General features: G+C 59.6%; 3 protein-coding genes across 3 annotated transcripts; all 3 read left to right on the top strand.

Moving 5' to 3' along the window:
* Positions 1–285: 285 nt before the first annotated feature.
* On the top strand, positions 286–591 carry LOC135317313 (feather keratin Cos1-1/Cos1-3/Cos2-1-like). Its single transcript, XM_064473353.1, has one exon. The coding sequence runs from the start codon at positions 286–288 to the stop codon at positions 589–591; it is 306 nt and encodes a 101-aa protein (XP_064329423.1).
* A 6,861-nt stretch (positions 592–7,452) lies between these two features.
* Positions 7,453–7,758, top strand: LOC135317318 (feather keratin Cos1-1/Cos1-3/Cos2-1-like). The gene has a single exon (XM_064473373.1). It carries the CDS (start codon positions 7,453–7,455, stop codon positions 7,756–7,758), a length of 306 nt encoding a protein of 101 aa, XP_064329443.1.
* A 7,369-nt stretch (positions 7,759–15,127) lies between these two features.
* LOC135317319 (feather keratin Cos1-1/Cos1-3/Cos2-1-like) lies at positions 15,128–15,433 on the top strand. The gene has a single exon (XM_064473374.1). It carries the CDS (start codon positions 15,128–15,130, stop codon positions 15,431–15,433), a length of 306 nt encoding a protein of 101 aa, XP_064329444.1.
* Positions 15,434–20,458: the final 5,025 nt, after the last annotated feature.

A 20,458-nucleotide genomic window follows, 5' to 3' on the forward strand; every position in this document is an offset into this window, starting at 1 on the left:
ACCCCTGGGAGGGGAAGCGGGGAGAAGGTCTGGCGTGGAGAGGGGCTGAGTTTGGGCTGAGGGGCCACCTGGGCTCTTGTTGAGGGAAGAGCTTCTGTGGGCCTGGCTCTCTTTGCATGGTGCCCGGGAGGACAGGCAACGAGGCGCGTGGGCATCCCTGCAAAGCCTCCGGCTCCGCGCCCAGCACGTGCCCTGTCTCCCGCGAGGTGGGCGGGCAGGCTGCTGCTCACGCGCCCCCGTGCTCCTTCTTGCTCTCTCTCCCAGGTGCACCTCCCACCCCGAGACATGTCCTGCTGCAACCCCTGTGTACCCTGCCAGCCCTGCGGCCCGACCCCGCTGGCCAACAGCTGCAACGAGCCCTGCGTCAGGCAGTGCCAGAACTCCACCGTCGTCATCGAGCCCTCCCCCGTGGTGGTGACCCTGCCCGGCCCCATCCTCAGCTCCTTCCCACAGAGCACCGTTGTGGGCTCGTCCACCTCCGCTGCCGTTGGCAGCATCCTCAGCTCTCAGGGAGTGCCCATCTCCTCCGGGGGCTTTGACCTCTCTGGCATTTGCAGCCGCTACTGTGGCAGAACATGCCTCCCCTGCTAAAGATGCCGCAGGCGGCCCCGCAGAAGGACCCCCAGGAACCCAGAAGACGGTAATGGACTGAGCACAGAGATCCTGGCCTTCGCTTTCAGGGGGGGCCGAGCATCCGCGGCTCCGCCTGCAAAGGAAGGCAGGAAGAGGCGCGCCAGGGCTCTCTGAAAACATGGCCCTCGTCCAACCTGCCTGTTTCTCACTCTCGTTTCCCTCTCTCTTCTCTCTGTTGTCTTCTGCTAAGCCCCTGGGCTGTGAGCACCTGCTAAGCCCCACGCGAGGATGGACCCGCTGCCCCTCTCCCTCTCAGGAGCAGGCAGGCAGATGCCCGGTGCAAACGCCGCCCTGGGCAAGGGGCAAAGGCTCCTAGCTACCCCTGGTGCTCTCTGCACTGTGGCCCCCACTCAGAGGACCCCCTTTCCCTCTTTGACCTCATTAAAGTTCTGCTGCATCCCAGCGTGGGACTCTGCGTGGTCCTTCTCCCCGCCGTCCAGAGACAGAGGTGTCGCTCTGGGGAGATCTTGCGGGCACGAAGGAGAGCCATCGGCGTTCCCGGAGGAAGGGGAGGGTGAGCCATAGGCAGTGGGCTCCTTTCAGGACACTGTCCCTTGCAGCTGGGCAAGAAGTCCCTGGCTCCTGTAGGGCCAGCAGCCGTCAGGGCTGCCTTGCTGCATCCCTGCCCACAGATGGCCTCCTCAGCCTTCGAGCACGCCCTGCAGATGACGGGGAGCCCAACCACTGCCCAAGCGAGGTGTCCATCTCCCCAGCCGCACTGCCTGCTGCTGCTGGTGGCCCTGGGAGCTGGTTCTGCATCCAGCAGCACCTGTGAGGCCTCCCTGGCTGGCGGCTCTTGCTTCAGGAGGGCCCCTCTCCCTGCGGCAGTTGCGGTAGCGGTGGCGGCGGCTGTGTGACAGGTTGCTCCTCACGTGCTCCTCCCTGCCGTCTCTCCCCAGTGCACCTCCGACCACAAGACACCTCCACCTACAGCCTCTCTCCCCCTCAGCCGAGGAAGCGAGGTGGGCTATTCCTCGCCCACCTCCCTTTGTGGCTTCCAACTACAAGCCGGTGCTTCTGCAGCATTTCAGCTCTCCTTGCATTGACTTAGCCTTCCTTGTAGGTCTGGCAGGGATCTCGTGCATCCCCAGTCAGCCCCAGCCAGCATCTTCTCCAGCACAGCTAGAAGAGGCGGCGTTTCAAAGTGCAGGTGTGGTCCTGCTTCCAGACAGCTCACGCTCTGTCTCTCTAGGCAGGCATGCAGAAACAGTACGTAGGAGGGTCTGCGTCACCTGCAAAAGGGGCGTGTAGACTCTTGCGCCCCCTTTCACGCCCCTTGCTCACATCACGTCTCCCACCCTTTGCCACGTGCCACCTGCAGCCTCCCCTCTCCCAAAAGGACAGCTCCCGTCCTCGCCAGAGGGTCAGGACTCCCCTCTTCCCCCTCCAGCGTTGACAGTCCCGCCGACCCACTGCCCTGCTCCTCCCTAGCCTGACAGCCGCGTCTCACCAGCCTCTGCCAGTCCCACCAAGGCTGCCGCGTAAACCTGCACCGCGTCAGGCTCCACGCTCCTCAGGCTGCCCAGGGAGCTCCCAGGAAGGGGGCCAGCTCCTGTGTTCTCCTCCCTCCGCCAGCTCAAAGCCGCCTCCAAACCTCCGCCCAAAGGGCGGAGCAAAACGCTCCGGGGGGCTGCCTGGGCTCTCACACCTCTGCCCCGGGGAGCTTTCCTACTCGCATCGCCTCGAGGCTGAAGCGCTTGCTTGGCCAAATAAGGGAATCGAGGTGCCACCTGTGCTGGGCCCCAGGCTCCCCGGTGCCAGGACCAGGTTTCCAGTGCTGGGAGCTTCCTCCTGGTGCAGCCAGGCCACAGCTCGACCTTTCCAAATCCTCTCGGCCACAAGGGCCCTGAACATCCTCGCAGGCGCTCATACCCGCTTGCAAAACTGCTGCCCCTTGTAAAACTCCGGGCCAGGCTGCCCAAGGGGAGCTGCGCAGCTTTAAGACAGGCAGGCAGGAGCCTGCTGACAGTTCCCAGAACCGGAACCGCAGTGCTCAGGCAGAAGGAGACAAAGGAGGCGGCCACGGACACAACCCTCACAGCCATCTCCAGCAGGGCAAAAGGCTCCCTGGCCGGCTTCTCTGGCCGCCCAGCGCACAGCCAGAGGCAGGGCAGCGGCTCTGCCAGAGCACCATGCCGAGCAGTGCTGCTTTTCTCCTGCTTGATGACACCAATGCCAATCTCTACCTCGCCCGCTCCATCCAGCACTTCTCGGGACATTCATCTCTGCGTGCGTCTTCCCAGGGCTTTCTGCACACACGGTGAGTCTGCCTTTCTTACCTGAGAGAAGGCCACTGGGCTGAAGCCGCCACCCATGACGCCGGTTGTATTTTGTATGGAGGAGGGGAAGGCAGCACACTGGGAATGGTGGAAAGGTTGTCAACGGGATCCCAAGGGAACAGCTGTCCGTACTGCATAATCGATCAGCCGTGGACTGTAGCGGCAATCCACCAACAGGACAGCTCCTCCTCTTCCTGACTTCTCCATGTCTTCTTCCATCATAACTACCTAGGTGCCGTCCCCACAAAGTGGAGGGGCTGCCAGGGAAAACTCAGAGCAAACGCCAGCGATTTCACCCAGAGCGCCCTGTCTCCTTAGAGCAGCTGGCAAACCTCTTCACAGAGCTCTCCCCCTCTGAGCAGTCGTTTGCACTGGGATGGACTTTGCTCACCAGTTGGTCCCACTGACTGTAGCACGAGGTGCGCACAGAGCCCTACCACTGACAACCAAGTCCCAAGCGAGCATGAGCTGGGCTGCACCGCCTCGCACCCCCAGAGCGCACCTCCAGTCGTTCCCCACAGAAGCCATGTACACTGTGATCAAGGCAGTCGCACATACTGCCTGCAAATGGCTTGTTTTGCCAGAGTAATTCTGCGTGTGGCTCTTCCACAGGGGCATTGTGTCAAGAAAAGCCAAGGGATCCCTGCGGATGGAGACAACGCGTGTAAGACTCCAGTCAAGACAGATCTACACCCTGCATTGCCTCGCCTCGCATTGCCCTGCGTTTCGTCACCTCGCCTCGCCTTCCCTCGCTTTGCCTTGCCTTGCCTTCCCTCGCTTTGCCTTGCCTTGCCTTCCCTCGCTTTGCCTTGCCTCGCCTTCCCTCGCTTTGCCTTGCCTTGCCTTCCCTCGCTTTGCCTTGCCTCGCCTTCCCTCGCTTTGCCTTGCCTCGCCTTCCCTCGCTTTGTCTCCTCCACATGTTTCCCATCCAGCATGTGGATCCTTCTCCACTGTTGTTGCAAGCCCTCCTTCTCCACCCCACCTCCCCTGCTCCAGAGAGAAACTGTCCCCAATCGGATGCTCCCAGCCCTTCCACCATCCTTGCACGTGCTGGCCAGTACCACTCTGTTCCCGACTTTCTAAGCACTTCCCTCACCTTGTGTTTCTTTGGTCTCTAGACCAGTGGCTGGAGGAGAGGCAGCACCAGCACTGTTGAAGACAGACACTCCTCTGTCCCGGGACAGGCTGCTAGGGAGGGCGGGTGGGGATCAGGGGCCATGGCCCGAAGAGCGGCACAACCACAGCTAAAGAGCGGCACAGCCACAGCCAAGTGGCAGCTGCCTTGCATCCTCCTTCTCATACCTGGTGCCCTGGTGGAGAGCTGAATCACTGTGGAATAATCGCTATAGGTGACTTAGAAATTAAACTTATGTTTTTAGAAAGGTTGCAGCATGGAAGACGCTTTCAGGGTAGGGTGCAGTTGCCGGGTCAGGAATCCATTCCATGGAATTTCCCTAGGTTCGTAACCTTAGATGTCGGCAATACCAGGAGAACTTGGTGTACCGAATCTAAGAGGATTTGTCCGGAGGGTGGAGTGGTGCGGAGACACCGTGGCCAGGCTCTGTGGCCATGGAGCTGGTACACTGCAAATCTGGCCGGGCTCTGTGGCCATGGGGCTGGTACACTGCAAATCTGGCCGGGCTCTGTGACCATGGGGCTGGTACACTGCAAATCTGGCCGGGCTCTGTGGTCATGGAGCTGGTACACTGCAAATCTGGCCAGGCTCTGTGACCATGGAGCTGGTACACTGCAAATCTGGCCGGGCTCTGTGATAAATTGGAACGTGAAGTACCACGGAACTGGTACACCGCACATCTGCTACCCTGAGCCGACAGTCTGCCTTGCTTTTGACAAAATGCTGTCTTTTTCGTGAACTTTGCTCAATATAATATCATTACAATAGCAAAACACACCTCCATCCCAAAAGCTACCCGCCTCTAAGGTGCAACCACCCCTCACTGGGCATGCGCTTTGAAGTTTTCTAGTCTACACCTTTAAAAGCAAAGAGAGGAAATTCTACACCAATCATAACAAAGGTATGTATGACTGGAGTTCGTCAAGATCCACCTGAAAGGTTGAAAAACAGTATAGAATAGGTTAAGAGAAAAAGGCTGTTAGGGAAGATACCATCGCGTGCCACTCTGACTTCTGGGATCGGCCGACGGGCTGAGCCTCTCTTCCCCGCCATTGGGACGCCTTTGGGTAAGACTGGAAACCTCTACACAGTCACTTTCAACCTCTAACGCATTAGAGGCGCTTCGTATTTGTTCTGCGTAAATCTCAAGGCATCGGAGTCGCCCTGTAAATAGCCATTGCACAGAGTCGCCTCATATTCGTTTAGCATACTTGTAGCCCAGCAGCGTACTCGTATCTTTGGTATTTATGTGTGTCTTGTAACCAGCAATCTTATCACCGGTACTCCAAAGAACCTGTGTATCTGTTGCTTTGATAAATTGCACTACTCATTCACCTAGCCGTGATCGTTCTCACTGAACGCGACCGGCTTGGGCAGCTGCCAAGTTAGTTACTAACAACAAATACTCTGATGGGTGGTTACATCTACCATCCTTGGAAAATAAAGCGTTGACCAAGCCTGAGACGAAGACTGGACTTAGCCGCAGCTAGGGTCCTCTCTGAGAAGGACTCCAGAAAGCAAGGGGGTCCTGTCTGAACCTCGTGACTCAACAGCAGGGTCTCCCCCTAGCCACTCCTCAGACTCCAACTATTAACGCAAGAGTCACCCCACAGGGCCCCAGCGAGGCCAGGCTGCACACCAGGGAATCAGTGCCGCCTTTGGAGACAAGGAGCACACCGGTCCAGCAGCTCTCAGCACAGGCCAGCGTGGGCGCTGCCTCACAGAAGCAGCAGCCGATGCCGTTGGGGCTGCGCTGGGGCAAAGAGAGGGTGAGTGCCACGGCTGCCAACAAGGGGAGAGTGGCCCCAGCCCTCAGGCCTGCCACCGCAGTGGCACAGACCTTCCCTCGCATGTCACCGGGGACCCCTGGGGCTGCCACCTAGCAACAGATCGGTCGTAGGCCGTGACAGTGAGCGGGAAGAGCTGGGCCACGCAGCTGCGCAAGCGGCTTGTGCTTTCCACAGTTAGGGAGTGCAGCGGCATCTTGAGCCTCGTGACTCATGAGCGGCAGATCACCGAGGCCCTCAGTCCCAGAACCGTTGAGGTTGGAAGGCGCCTCTGGAGATGGTCAGGTCCAACCCTCCTGCTCGCAGCTGGCTCAACGAGAGCCGTTTGATCAGGACACTGCCCCGTGTGGTCCTGAATAGCTCCAAGAATGGAGACCCCACAAGCTGCCTGGGCAGTATCTCCTGGGCTTGGGCACCCTCACAGTAAAAGGGTTTTTCCTCATGCTTTTGTGGAATTGCCTCGCACACTGCTCCAGTGCGTACACGAGGGCAAGGCAGGCAAGCAGCCCTGCCTACACATGGGCAACCGTGGACTCGGCCGAGGACACACGGGGAAGCCCCTTGGCAGGGCTGGGCTGGAGCACCCTGGGGCAGGACAAGGCTCCAGGCACGCTGATGGCGTTGGCGTTGGCGTTGGCAGGGGGTGCCCAGAGGGAGCCCAGAGAGCGAAGGAGGAGGCCCAAGAGGTGCACAAAGGCCTCCCCAGAGCAGCATTAGGAGGAAGAGAGTCCAAAGCAGCAGTGCTGAGCACCCGCCTGCCGAGACAACGGCCATCAGCCATCAGAGAGAGCTTGGAGGGTGGGAGAAAGGGGACGTGGCACATCGCCCGGCTCGGGAGCCCTTTGGCCTTCTGGGCGAGGATTGCAGGGCTGGGAGTGGCAGGACCCTTCCTGCCAATGGGGCTGCAAAGAAGCCCACACGAGTGCCCCAGGCCAATGACGCCAGCCTGCACGCGACCCCTCCGGCGCTTGGGACTCCTCTTCTGCGGGCACTGGTGTGCGCCTGTCCCAGGAATCCCTGGGGCTCCCAGTCCCGCGCTTGAAAAGGAGCCATCACCTTCAAGGGGGAGTGGGTGCGGCCAAACAAGGAAATGAAAGGGCAGCCATGCAGAAAACCAAAACAGCCCGTATCATTAGCTGGGATGTTTTGCATTTCAGATCAGCTTCCTGGAAAATTACTACTTCCGCAGAAGCTTCCTCTGGACCTGGGCCAGTGCAGGACCAGTATAAAAGCCATCGCAGCCGTTCACTCTCTCATCCGCTTCACTCCCCTTCTTCTCCTTCGGAAGCAAGTGAGTTGGAAGCTCTGTCCGACACCGGGGCTTGGGGCTGCCACCCCTGGGAGGGGAAGCGGGGAGAAGGTCTGGCGTGGAGAGGGGCTGAGTTTGGGCTGAGGGGCCACCTGGGCTCTTGTTGAGGGAAGAGCTTCTGTGGGCCTGGCTCTCTTTGCATGGTGCCCGGGAGGACAGGCAACGAGGCGCGTGGACATCCCTGCAAAGCCTCCGGCTCCGCGCCCAGCACGTGCCCTGTCTCCCTCGAGGTGGGCGGGCAGGCTGCTGCTCACGCGCCCCCGTGCTCCTTCTTGCTCTCTCTCCCAGGTGCACCTCCCGCCCCGAGACATGTCCTGCTGCAACCCCTGTGTACCCTGCCAGCCCTGCGGCCCGACCCCGCTGGCCAACAGCTGCAACGAGCCCTGCGTCAGGCAGTGCCAGAACTCCACCGTCGTCATCGAGCCCTCCCCCGTGGTGGTGACCCTGCCCGGCCCCATCCTCAGCTCCTTCCCACAGAGCACCGTTGTGGGCTCGTCCACCTCCGCTGCCGTTGGCAGCATCCTCAGCTCTCAGGGAGTGCCCATCTCCTCCGGGGGCTTTGACCTCTCTGGCATTTGCAGCCGCTACTGTGGCAGAACATGCCTCCCCTGCTAAAGCTGCCGCAGGCGGCCCCGCAGAAGGACCCCCAGGAACCCAGAAGACGGTAATGGACTGAGCACAGAGATCCTGGCCTTCGCTTTCGGGGGGGCCGAGCATCCGCGGCTCCGCCTGCAAAGGAAGGCAGGAAGAGACGCGCCAGGGCTCTCTGAAAACATGGCCCTCGTCCAACCTGCCTGTTTCTCACTCTCGTTTCCCTCTCTCTTCTCTCTGTTGTCTTCTGCTAAGCCCCTGGGCTGTGAGCACCTGCTAAGCCCCACGCGAGGATGGACCCGCTGCCCCTCTCCCTCTCAGGAGCAGGCAGGCAGATGCCCGGTGCAAACGCCGCCCTGGGCAAGGGGCAAAGGCTCCTAGCTACCCCTGGTGCTCTCTGCACCGTGGCCCCCACTCAGAGGACCCCCTTTCCCTCTTTGACCTCATTAAAGTTCTGCTGCATCCCAGCGTGGGACTCTGCGTGGTCCTTCTCCCCGCCGTCCAGAGACAGAGGTGTCGCTCTGGGGAGATCTTGCGGGCACGAAGGAGAGCCATCGGCATTCCCGGAGGAAGGGGAGGGTGAGCCATAGGCAGTGGGCTCCTTTCAGGACACTGTCCCTTGCAGCTGGGCAAGAAGTCCCTGGCTCCTGTAGGGCCAGCAGCCGTCAGGGCTGCCTTGCTGCATCCCTGCCCACAGATGGCCTCCTCAGCCTTCGAGCACGCCCTGCAGATGACGGGGAGCCCAACCACTGCCCAAGCGAGGTGTCCATCTCCCCAGCCGCACTGCCTGCTGCTGCTGGTGGCCCTGGGAGCTGGTTCTGCATCCAGCAGCACCTGTGAGGCCTCCCTGGCTGGCGGCTCTTGCTTCAGGAGGGCCCCTCTCCCTGCGGCAGTTGCGGTAGCGGTGGCGGCGGCTGTGTGACAGGTTGCTCCTCACGTGCTCCTCCCTGCCGTCTCTCCCCAGTGCACCTCCGACCACAAGACACCTCCACCTACAGCCTCTCTCCCCCTCAGCCGAGGAAGCGAGGTGGGCTATTCCTCGCCCACCTCCCTTTGTGGCTTCCAACTACAAGCCGGTGCTTCTGCAGCATTTCAGCTCTCCTTGCATTGACTTAGCCTTCCTTGTAGGTCTGGCAGGGATCTCGTCCATCCCCAGTCAGCCCCAGCCAGCATCTTCTCCAGCACAGCTAGAAGAGGCGGCGTTTCAAAGTGCAGGTGTGGTCCTGCTTCCAGACAGCTCACGCTCTGTCTCTCTAGGCAGGCATGCAGAAACAGTACGTAGGAGGGTCTGCGTCACCTGCAAAAGGGGCGTGTAGACTCTTGCGCCCCCTTTCACGCCCCTTGCTCACATCACGTCTCCCACCCTTTGCCACGTGCCATCTGCAGCCTCCCCTCTCCCAAAAGGACAGCTCCCGTCCTCGCCAGAGGGTCAGGACTCCCCTCTTCCCCCTCCAGCGTTGACAGTCCCGCCGACCCACTGCCCTGCTCCTCCCTAGCCTGACAGCCGCGTCTCACCAGCCTCTGCCAGTCCCACCAAGGCTGCCGCGTAAACCTGCACCGCGTCAGGCTCCACGCTCCTCAGGCTGCCCAGGGAGCTCCCAGGAAGGGGGCCAGCTCCTGTGTTCTCCTCCCTCCGCCAGCTCAAAGCCGCCTCCAAACCTCCGCCCAAAGGGCGGAGCAAAACGCTCCGGGGGGCTGCCTGGGCTCTCACACCTCTGCCCCGGGGAGCTTTCCTACTCGCATCGCCTCGAGGCTGAAGCGCTTGCTTGGCCAAATAAGGGAATCGAGGTGCCACCTGTGCTGGGCCCCAGGCTCCCCGGTGCCAGGACCAGGTTTCCAGTGCTGGGAGCTTCCTCCTGGTGCAGCCAGGCCACAGCTCGACCTTTCCAAATCCTCTCGGCCACAAGGGCCCTGAACATCCTCGCAGGCGCTCATACCCGCTTGCAAAACTGCTGCCCCTTGTAAAACTCCGGGCCAGGCTGCCCAAGGGGAGCTGCGCAGCTTTAAGACAGGCAGGCAGGAGCCTGCTGACAGTTCCCAGAACCGGAACCGCAGTGCTCAGGCAGAAGGAGACAAAGGAGGCGGCCACGGACACAACCCTCACAGCCATCTCCAGCAGGGCAAAAGGCTCCCTGGCCGGCTTCTCTGGCCGCCCAGCGCACAGCCAGAGGCAGGGCAGCGGCTCTGCCAGAGCACCATGCCGAGCAGTGCTGCTTTTCTCCTGCTTGATGACACCAATGCCAATCTCTACCTCGCCCGCTCCATCCAGCACTTCTCGGGACATTCATCTCTGCGTGCGTCTTCCCAGGGCTTTCTGCACACACGGTGAGTCTGCCTTTCTTACCTGAGAGAAGGCCACTGGGCTGAAGCCGCCACCCATGACGCCGGTTGTATTTTGTATGGAGGAGGGGAAGGCAGCACACTGGGAATGGTGGAAAGGTTGTCAACGGGATCCCAAGGGAACAGCTGTCCGTACTGCATAATCGATCAGCCGTGGACTGTAGCGGCGATCCACCAACAGGACAGCTCCTCCTCTTCCTGACTTCTCCATGTCTTCTTCCATCATAACTACCTAGGTGCCGTCCCCACAAAGTGGAGGGGCTGCCAGGGAAAACTCAGAGCAAACGCCAGCGATTTCACCCAGAGCGCCCTGTCTCCTTAGAGCAGCTGGCAAACCTCTTCACAGAGCTCTCCCCCTCTGAGCAGTCGTTTGCACTGGGATGGACTTTGCTCACCAGTTGGTCCCACTGACTGTAGCACGAGGTGCGCACAGAGCCCTACCACTGACAACCAAGTCCCAAGCGAGCATGAGCTGGGCTGCACCGCCTCGCACCCCCAGAGTGCACCTCCAGTCGTTCCCCACAGAAGCCATGTACACTGTGATCAAGGCACTCGCACATACTGCCTGCAAATGGCTTGTTTTGCCAGAGTAATTCTGCGTGTGGCTCTTCCACAGGGGCATTGTGTCAAGAAAAGCCAAGGGATCCCTGCGGATGGAGACAACGCGTGTAAGACTCCAGTCAAGACAGATCTACGCCCTGCATTGCCTCGCCTCGCATTGCCCTGCGTTTCGTCACCTCGCCTCGCCTTCCCTCGCTTTGCCTTGCCTCGCCTTCCCTCGCTTTGCCTTGCCTCGCCTTCCCTCGCTTTGCCTTGCCTCGCCTTCCCTCGCTTTGCCTTGCCTTGCCTTCCCTCGCTTTGCCTTGCCTCGCCTTCCCTCGCTTTGTCTCCTCCACATGTTTCCCATCCAGCATGTGGATCCTTCTCCACTGTTGTTGCAAGCCCTCCTTCTCCACCCCACCTCCCCTGCTCCAGAGAGAAGCTTTCCCCAGTCGGATACTCCCAGCCCTTCCACCATCCTTGCACGTGCTGGCCAGTACCACTCTGTTCCCGACTTTCTAAGCACTTCCCTCACCTTGTGTTTCTTTGGTCTCTAGACCAGTGGCTGGAGGAGAGGCAGCACCAGCACTGTTGAAGACAGACACTCCTCTGTCCCGGGACAGGCTGCTAGGGAGGGCGGGTGAGGATCAGGGGCCATGGCCCGAAGAGCGGCACAACCACAGCTAAAGAGCGGCACAGCCACAGCCAAGTGGCAGCTGCCTTGCATCCTCCTTCTCATACCTGGTGCCCTGGTGGAGAGCTGAATCACTGTGGAATAATCGCTATAGGTGACTTAGAAATTAAACTTATGTTTTTAGAAAGGTTGCAGCATGGAAGATGCTTTCAGGGTAGGGTGCAGTTGCCGGGTCAGGAATCCATTCCATGGAATTTCCCTAGGTTCGTAACCTTAGATGTCGGCAATACCAGGAGAACTTGGTGTACCGAATCTAAGAGGATTTGTCCGGAGGGTGGAGTGGTGCGGAGACACCGTGGCCAGGCTCTGTGGCCATGGAGCTGGTACACTGCAAATCTGGCCGGGCTCTGTGGCCATGGGGCTGGTACACTGCAAATCTGGCCGGGCTCTGTGACCATGGGGCTGGTACACTGCAAATCTGGCCGGGCTCTGTGGCCATGGGGCTGGTACACTGCAAATCTGGCCGGGCTCTGTGACCATGGAGCTGGTACACTGCAAATCTGGCCGGGCTCTGTGGTCATGGAGCTGGTACACTGCAAATCTGGCCGGGCTCTGTGGCCATGGAGCTGGTACACTGCAAATCTGGCCGGGCTCTGTGACCATGGAGCTGGTACACTGCAAATCCGGCCGGGCTCTGTGGTCATGGAGCTGGTACACTGCAAATCTGGCCGGGCTCTGTGACCATGGGGCTGGTACACTGCAAATCTGGCCGGGCTCTGTGACCATGGAGCTGGTACACTGCAAATCCGGCCGGGCTCTGTGGCCATGGGGCTGGTACACTGCAAATCTGGCCGGGCTCTGTGACCATGGGGCTGGTACACTGCAAATCTGGGCAGGCTCTGTGACCATGGGGCTGGTACACTGCAAATCTGGCCGGGCTCTGTGGCCATGGAGCTGGTACACTGCAAATCTGGCCGGGCTCTGTGACCATGGGGCTGGTACACTGCAAATCTGGCCGGGCTCTGTGGCCATGGAGCTGGTACACTGCAAATCTGGCCAGGCTCTGTGACCATGGGGCTGGTACACTGCAAATCTGGCCGGGCTCTGTGATAAATTGGAACGCGAGGTACCACGGAACTGGTACACCGCACATCTGCTACCCTGAGCCGACAGTCTGCCTTGCTTTTGACAAAATGCTGTCTTTTTCGTGAACTTTGCTCAATATAATATCGTTACAATAGCAAAACAGACCTCCATCCCAAAAGCTACCCGCCTCTAAGGTGCAACCACCCCTCACTGGGCATGCGCTTTGAAGTTTTCTAGTCTACACCTTTAAAAGCAAAGAGAGGAAATTCTACACCAATCATAACAAAGGTATGTATGACTGGAGTTCGTCAAGATCCACCTGAAAGGTTGAAAAACAGTATAGAATAGGTTAAGAGAAAAAGGCTGTTAGGGAAGATACCATCGCGTGCCACTCTGACTTCTGGGATCGGCCGACGGGCTGAGCCTCTCTTCCCCGCCATTGGGACGCCTTTGGGTAAGACTGGAAACCTCTACACAGTCACTTTCAATCTCTAACGCATTAGAGTCGCTTCGTATTTGTTCTGCGTAAATCTCTAAGGCATCGGAGTCGCCCTGTAAATAGCCATTGCACAGAGTCGCCTCATATTCGTTTAGCATACTTGTAGCCCAGCAGCGTACTCGTATCTTTGGTATTTATGCGTGTCTTGTAACCAGCAATCTTATCACCGGTACTCCAAAGAACCTGTGTATCTGTTGCTTTGATAAATTGCACTACTCATTCACCTAGCCGTGATCGTTCTCACTGAACGCAACCGGCTTGGGCAGCTGCCAAGTTAGTTACTAACAACAAATACTCTGATGGGTGGTTACATCTACCATCCTTGGAAAATAAAGCGTTGACCAAGCCTGAGACGAAGACTGGACTTAGCCGCAGCTAGGGTCCTCTCTGAGAAGGACTCCAGAAAGCAAGGGGGTCCTGTCTGAACCTCGTGACTCAACAGCAGGGTCTCCCCCTAGCCACTCCTCAGACTCCAACTATTAACGCAAGAGTCACCCCACAGGGCCCCAGCGAGGCCAGGCTGCACACCAGGGAATCAGTGCCGCCTTTGGAGACAAGGAGCACACCGGTCCAGCAGCTCTCAGCACAGGCCAGCGTGGGCGCTGCCTCGCAGAAGCAGCAGCCGATGCCGTTGGGGCTGCGCTGGGGCAAAGAGAGGGTGAGTGCCACGGCTGCCAACAAGGGGAGAGTGGCCCCAGCCCTCAGGCCTGCCACCGCAGTGGCACAGACCTTCCCTCGCATGTCACCGGGGACCCCTGGGGCTGCCACCTAGCAACAGATCGGTCGTAGGCCGTGACTGTGAGCGGGAAGAGCTGGGCCACGCAGCTGCGCAAGCGGCTTGTGCTTTCCACAGTTAGGGAGTGCAGCGGCATCTTGAGCCTCGTGACTCATGAGCGGCAGATCACCGAGGCCCTCAGTCCCAGAACCGTTGAGGTTGGAAGGCGCCTCTGGAGATGGTCAGGTCCAACCCTCCTGCTCGCAGCTGGCTCAACGAGAGCCGTTTGATCAGGACACTGCCCCGTGTGGTCCTGAATAGCTCCAAGAATGGAGACCCCACAAGCTGCCTGGGCAGTATCTCCTGGGCTTGGCCACCCTCACAGTAAAAGGGTTTTTCCTCATGCTTTTGTGGAATTGCCTCGCACACTGCTCCAGTGCGTACGCGAGGGCAAGGCAGGCAAGCAGCCCTGCCTACACATGGGCAACCGTGGACTCGGCCGAGGACACACGGGGAAGCCCCTTGGCAGGGCTGGGCTGGAGCACCCTGGGGCAGGACAAGGCTCCAGGCACGCTGATGGCGTTGGCGTTGGCGTTGGCAGGGGGCGCCCAGAGGGAGCCCAGAGAGCGAAGGAGGAGGCCCAAGAGGTGCACAAAGGCCTCCCCAGAGCAGCATTAGGAGGAAGAGAGTCCAAAGCAGCAGTGCTGAGCACCCGCCTGCCGAGACAACAGCCATCAGCCATCAGAGAGAGCTTGGAGGGTGGGAGAAAGGGGACGTGGCACATCGCCCGGCTCGGGAGCCCTTTGGCCTTCTGGGCGAGGATTGCAGGGCTGGGAGTGGCAGGACCCTTCCTGCCAATGGGGCTGCAAAGAAGCCCACACGAGTGCCCCAGGCCAATGACGCCAGCCTGCACGCGACCCCTCCGGCGCTTGGGACTCCTCTTCTGCGGGCACTGGTGTGCGCCTGTCCCAGGAATCCCTGGGGCTCCCAGTCCCGCGCTTGAAAAGGAGCCATCACCTTCAAGGGGGAGTGGGTGCGGCCAAACAAGGAAATGAAAGGGCAGCCATGCAGAAAACCAAAACAGCCCGTATCATTAGCTGGGATGTTTTGCATTTCAGATGAGCTTCCTGGAAAATTACTACTTCCGCAGAAGCTTCCTCTGGACCTGGGCCAGTGCAGGACCAGTATAAAAGCCATCGCAGCCGTTCACTCTCTCATCCGCTTCACTCCCCTTCTTCTCCTTCGGAAGCAAGTGAGTTGGAAGCTCTGTCCGACACCGGGGCTTGGGGCTGCCACCCCTGGGAGGGGAAGCGGGGAGAAGGTCTGGCGTGGAGAGGGGCTGAGTTTGGGCTGAGGGGCCACCTGGGCTCTTGTTGAGGGAAGAGCTTCTGTGGGCCTGGCTCTCTTTGCATGGTGCCCGGGAGGACAGGCAACGAGGCGCGTGGGCATCCCTGCAAAGCCTCCGGCTCCGCGCCCAGCACGTGCCCTGTCTCCCGCGAGGTGGGCGGGCAGGCTGCTGCTCACGCGCCCCCGTGCTCCTTCTTGCTCTCTCTCCCAGGTGCACCTCCCGCCCCGAGACATGTCCTGCTGCAACCCCTGTGTACCCTGCCAGCCCTGCGGCCCGACCCCGCTGGCCAACAGCTGCAACGAGCCCTGCGTCAGGCAGTGCCAGAACTCCACCGTCGTCATCGAGCCCTCCCCCGTGGTGGTGACCCTGCCCGGCCCCATCCTCAGCTCCTTCCCACAGAGCACCGTTGTGGGATCCTCCACCTCCGCTGCCGTTGGCAGCATCCTCAGCTCTCAGGGAGTGCCCATCTCCTCCGGGGGCTTTGACCTCTCTGGCATTTGCAGCCGCTACTGTGGCAGAACATGCCTCCCCTGCTAAAGCTGCCGCAGGCGGCCCCGCAGAAGGACCCCCAGGAACCCAGAAGACGGTAATGGACTGAGCACAGAGATCCTGGCCTTCGCTTTCAGGGGGGGCCGAGCATCCGCGGCTCCGCCTGCAAAGGAAGGCAGGAAGAGACGCGCCAGGGCTCTCTGAAAACATGGCCCTCGTCCAACCTGCCTGTTTCTCACTCTCGTTTCCCTCTCTCTTCTCTGTTGTCTTCTGCTAAGCCCCTGGGCTGTGAGCACCTGCTAAGCCCCACGCGAGGATGGACCCACTGCCCCTCTCCCTCTCAGGAGCAGGCAGGCAGATGCCCGGTGCAAACGCCGCCCTGGGCAAGGGGCAAAGGCTCCTAGCTACCCCTGGTGCTCTCTGCACCGTGGCCCCCACTCAGAGGACCCCCTTTCCCTCTTTGACCTCATTAAAGTTCTGCTGCATCCCAGCGTGGGACTCTGCGTGGTCCTTCTCCCCGCCGTCCAGAGACAGAGGTGTCGCTCTGGGGAGATCTTGCGGGCACGAAGGAGAGCCATCGGCATTCCCGGAGGAAGGGGAGGGTGAGCCATAGGCAGTGGGCTCCTTTCAGGACGCTGTCCCTTGCAGCTGGGCAAGAAGTCCCTGGCTCCTGTAGGGCCAGCAGCCGTCAGGGCTGCCTTGCTGCATCCCTGCCCACAGATGGCCTCCTCAGCCTTCGAGCACGCCCTGCAGATGACGGGGAGCCCAACCACTGCCCAAGCGAGGTGTCCATCTCCCCAGCCGCACTGCCTGCTGCTGCTGGTGGCCCTGGGAGCTGGTTCTGCATCCAGCAGCACCTGTGAGGCCTCCCTGGCTGGCGGCTCTTGCTTCAGGAGGGCCCCTCTCCCTGCGGCAGTTGCGGTAGCGGTGGCGGCGGCTGTGTGACAGGTTGCTCCTCACGTGCTCCTCCCTGCCGTCTCTCCCCAGTGCACCTCCGACCACAAGACACCTCCACCTACAGCCTCTCTCCCCCTCAGCCGAGGAAGCGAGGTGGGCTATTCCTCGCCCACCTCCCTTTGTGGCTTCCAACTACAAGCCGGTGCTTCTGCAGCATTTCAGCTCTCCTTGCATTGACTTAGCCTTCCTTGTAGGTCTGGCAGGGATCTCGTCCATCCCCAGTCAGCCCCAGCCAGCATCTTCTCCAGCACAGCTAGAAGAGGCGGCGTTTCAAAGTGCAGGTGTGGTCCTGCTTCCAGACAGCTCACGCTCTGTCTCTCTAGGCAGGCATGCAGAAACAGTACGTAGGAGGGTCTGCGTCACCTGCAAAAGGGGCGTGTAGACTCTTGCGCCCCCTTTCACGCCCCTTGCTCACATCACGTCTCCCACCCTTTGCCACGTGCCATCTGCAGCCTCCCCTCTCCCAAAAGGACAGCTCCCGTCCTCGCCAGAGGGTCAGGACTCCCCTCTTCCCCCTCCAGCGTTGACAGTCCCGCCGACCCACTGCCCTGCTCCTCCCTAGCCTGACAGCCGCGTCTCACCAGCCTCTGCCAGTCCCACCAAGGCTGCCGCGTAAACCTGCACCGCGTCAGGCTCCACGCTCCTCAGGCTGCCCAGGGAGCTCCCAGGAAGGGGGCCAGCTCCTGTGTTCTCCTCCCTCCGCCAGCTCAAAGCCGCCTCCAAACCTCCGCCCAAAGGGCGGAGCAAAACGCTCCGGGGGGCTGCCTGGGCTCTCACACCTCTGCCCCGGGGAGCTTTCCTACTCGCATCGCCTCGAGGCTGAAGCGCTTGCTTGGCCAAATAAGGGAATCGAGGTGCCACCTGTGCTGGGCCCCAGGCTCCCCGGTGCCAGGACCAGGTTTCCAGTGCTGGGAGCTTCCTCCTGGTGCAGCCAGGCCACAGCTCGACCTTTCCAAATCCTCTCGGCCACAAGGGCCCTGAACATCCTCGCAGGCGCTCATACCCGCTTGCAAAACTGCTGCCCCTTGTAAAACTCCGGGCCAGGCTGCCCAAGGGGAGCTGCGCAGCTTTAAGACAGGCAGGCAGGAGCCTGCTGACAGTTCCCAGAACCGGAACCGCAGTGCTCAGGCAGAAGGAGACAAAGGAGGCGGCCACGGACACAACCCTCACAGCCATCTCCAGCAGGGCAAAAGGCTCCCTGGCCGGCTTCTCTGGCCGCCCAGCGCACAGCCAGAGGCAGGGCAGCGGCTCTGCCAGAGCACCATGCCGAGCAGTGCTGCTTTTCTCCTGCTTGATGACACCAATGCCAATCTCTACCTCGCCCGCTCCATCCAGCACTTCTCGGGACATTCATCTCTGCGTGCGTCTTCCCAGGGCTTTCTGCACACACGGTGAGTCTGCCTTTCTTACCTGAGAGAAGGCCACTGGGCTGAAGCCGCCACCCATGACGCCGGTTGTATTTTGTATGGAGGAGGGGAAGGCAGCACACTGGGAATGGTGGAAAGGTTGTCAACGGGATCCCAAGGGAACAGCTGTCCGTACTGCATAATCGATCAGCCGTGGACTGTAGCGGCGATCCACCAACAGGACAGCTCCTCCTCTTCTTGACTTCTCCATGTCTTCTTCCATCATAACTACCTAGGTGCCGTCCCCACAAAGTGGAGGGGCTGCCAGGGAAAACTCAGAGCAAACGCCAGCGATTTCACCCAGAGCGCCCTGTCTCCTTAGAGCAGCTGGCAAACCTCTTCACAGAGCTCTCCCCCTCTGAGCAGTCGTTTGCACTGGGATGGACTTTGCTCACCAGTTGGTCCCACTGACTGTAGCACGAGGTGCGCACAGAGCCCTACCACTGACAACCAAGTCCCAAGCGAGCATGAGCTGGGCTGCACCGCCTCGCACCCCCAGAGCGCACCTCCAGTCGTTCCCCACAGAAGCCATATACACTGTGATCAAGGCAGTCGCACATACTGCCTGCAAATGGCTTGTTTTGCCAGAGTAATTCTGCGTGTGGCTCTTCCACAGGGGCATTGTGTCAAGAAAAGCCAAGGGATCCCTGCGGATGGAGACAACGCGTGTAAGACTCCAGTCAAGACAGATCTACGCCCTGCATTGCCTCGCCTCGCATTGCCCTGCGTTTCGTCACCTCGCCTCGCCTTCCCTCGCTTTGCCTTGCCTCGCCTTCCCTCGCTTTGCCTTGCCTCGCCTTCCCTCGCTTTGCCTTGCCTCGCCTTCCCTCGCTTTGTCTCCTCCACATGTTTCCCATCCAGCATGTGGATCCTTCTCCACTGTTGTTGCAAGCCCTCCTTCTCCACCCCACCTCCCCTGCTCCAGAGAGAAACTGTCCCCAGTCGGATGCTCCCAGCCCTTCCACCATCCTTGCACGTGCTGGCCAGTACCACTCTGTTCCCGACTTTCTAAGCACTTCCCTCACCTTGTGTTTCTTTGGTCTCTAGACCAGTGGCTGGAGGAGAGGCAGCACCAGCACTGTTGAAGACAGACACTCCTCTGTCCCGGGACAGGCTGCTAGGGAGGGCGGGTGAGGATCAGGGGCCATGGCCCGAAGAGCGGCACAACCACAGCTAAAGAGCGGCACAGCCACAGCCAAGTGGCAGCTGCCTTGCATCCTCCTTCTCATACCTGGTGCCCTGGTGGAGAGCTGAATCACTGTGGAATAATCGCTATAGGTGACTTAGAAATTAAACTTATGTTTTTAGAAAGGTTGCAGCATGGAAGACGCTTTCAGGGTAGGGTGCAGTTGCCGGGTCAGGAATCCATTCCATGGAATTTCCCTAGGTTTGTAACCTTAGATGTCGGCAATGCCAGGAGAACTTGGTGTACCAAATCTAAGAGGATTTGTCCGGAGGGTGGAGTGGTGCGGAGACACCGTGGCCAGGCTCTGTGACCATGGAGCTGGTACACTGCAAATCTGGCCGGGCTCTGTGACCATGGGGCTGGTACACTGCAAATCTGGCCAGGCTCTGTGACCATGGGGCTGGTACACTGCAAATCTGGCCGGGCTCTGTGACCATGGAGCTGGTACACTGCAAATCTGGCCGGGCTCTGTGACCATGGAGCTGGTACACTGCAAATCCGGCCGGGCTCTGTGACCATGGGGCTGGTACACTGCAAATCTGGCCGGGCTCTGTGACCATGGGGCTGGTACACTGCAAATCTGGCCGGGCTCTGTGGCCATGGAGCTGGTACACTGCAAATCTGGCCGGGCTCTGTGGTCATGGAGCTGGTACACTGCAAATCTGGCCGGGCTCTGTGACCATGGGGCTGGTACACTGCAAATCTGGCCGGGCTCTGTGGCCATGGAGCTGGTACACTGCAAATCTGGCCGGGCTCTGTGACCATGGGGCTGGTACACTGCAAATCTGGCCGGGCTCTGTGATAAATTGGAACGCGAGGTACCACGGAACTGGTACACCGCACATCTGCTACCCTGAGCCGACAGTCTGCCTTGCTTTTGACAAAATGCTGTCTTTTTCGTGAACTTTGCTCAATATTATATCGTTACAATAGCAAAACACACCTCCATCCCAAAGCTACCCGCCTCTAAGGTGCAACCACCCCTCACTGGGCATGCGCTTTGAAGTTTTCTAGTCTACACCTTTAAAAGCAAAGAGAGGAAATTCTACACCAATCATAACAAAGGTATGTATGACTGGAGTTTGTCAAGATCCACCTGAAAGGTTGAAAACCAGTATACAATAGGTTAAGAGAAAAAGGCTGTTAGGGAAGATACCATCGCGTGCCACTCTGACTTCTGGGATCGGCCGATGGGCTGAGCCTCTCTTCCCCCCCATTGGGACGCCTTTGGGTAAGACTGGAAACCTCTACACAGTCACTTTCAACCTCTAACGCATTAGAGTCGCTTCGTATTTGTTCTGCGTAAATCTCAAGGCATCGGAGTCGCCCTGTAAATAGCCATTGCACAGAGTCGCCTCATATTCGTTTAGCATACTGTAGCCCAGCAGCGTACTCGTATCTTTGGTATTTATGCGTGTCTTGTAACCAGCAATCTTATCACCGGTACTCCAAAGATCCTGTGTATCTGTTGCTTTGATAAATTGCACTACTCATTCACCTAGCCGTGATCGTTCTCACTGAACG

This window comes from Phalacrocorax carbo, chromosome 25 (genome assembly GCF_963921805.1).
Source record: "Phalacrocorax carbo chromosome 25, bPhaCar2.1, whole genome shotgun sequence".
Lineage (NCBI taxonomy): Eukaryota > Metazoa > Chordata > Aves > Suliformes > Phalacrocoracidae > Phalacrocorax > Phalacrocorax carbo.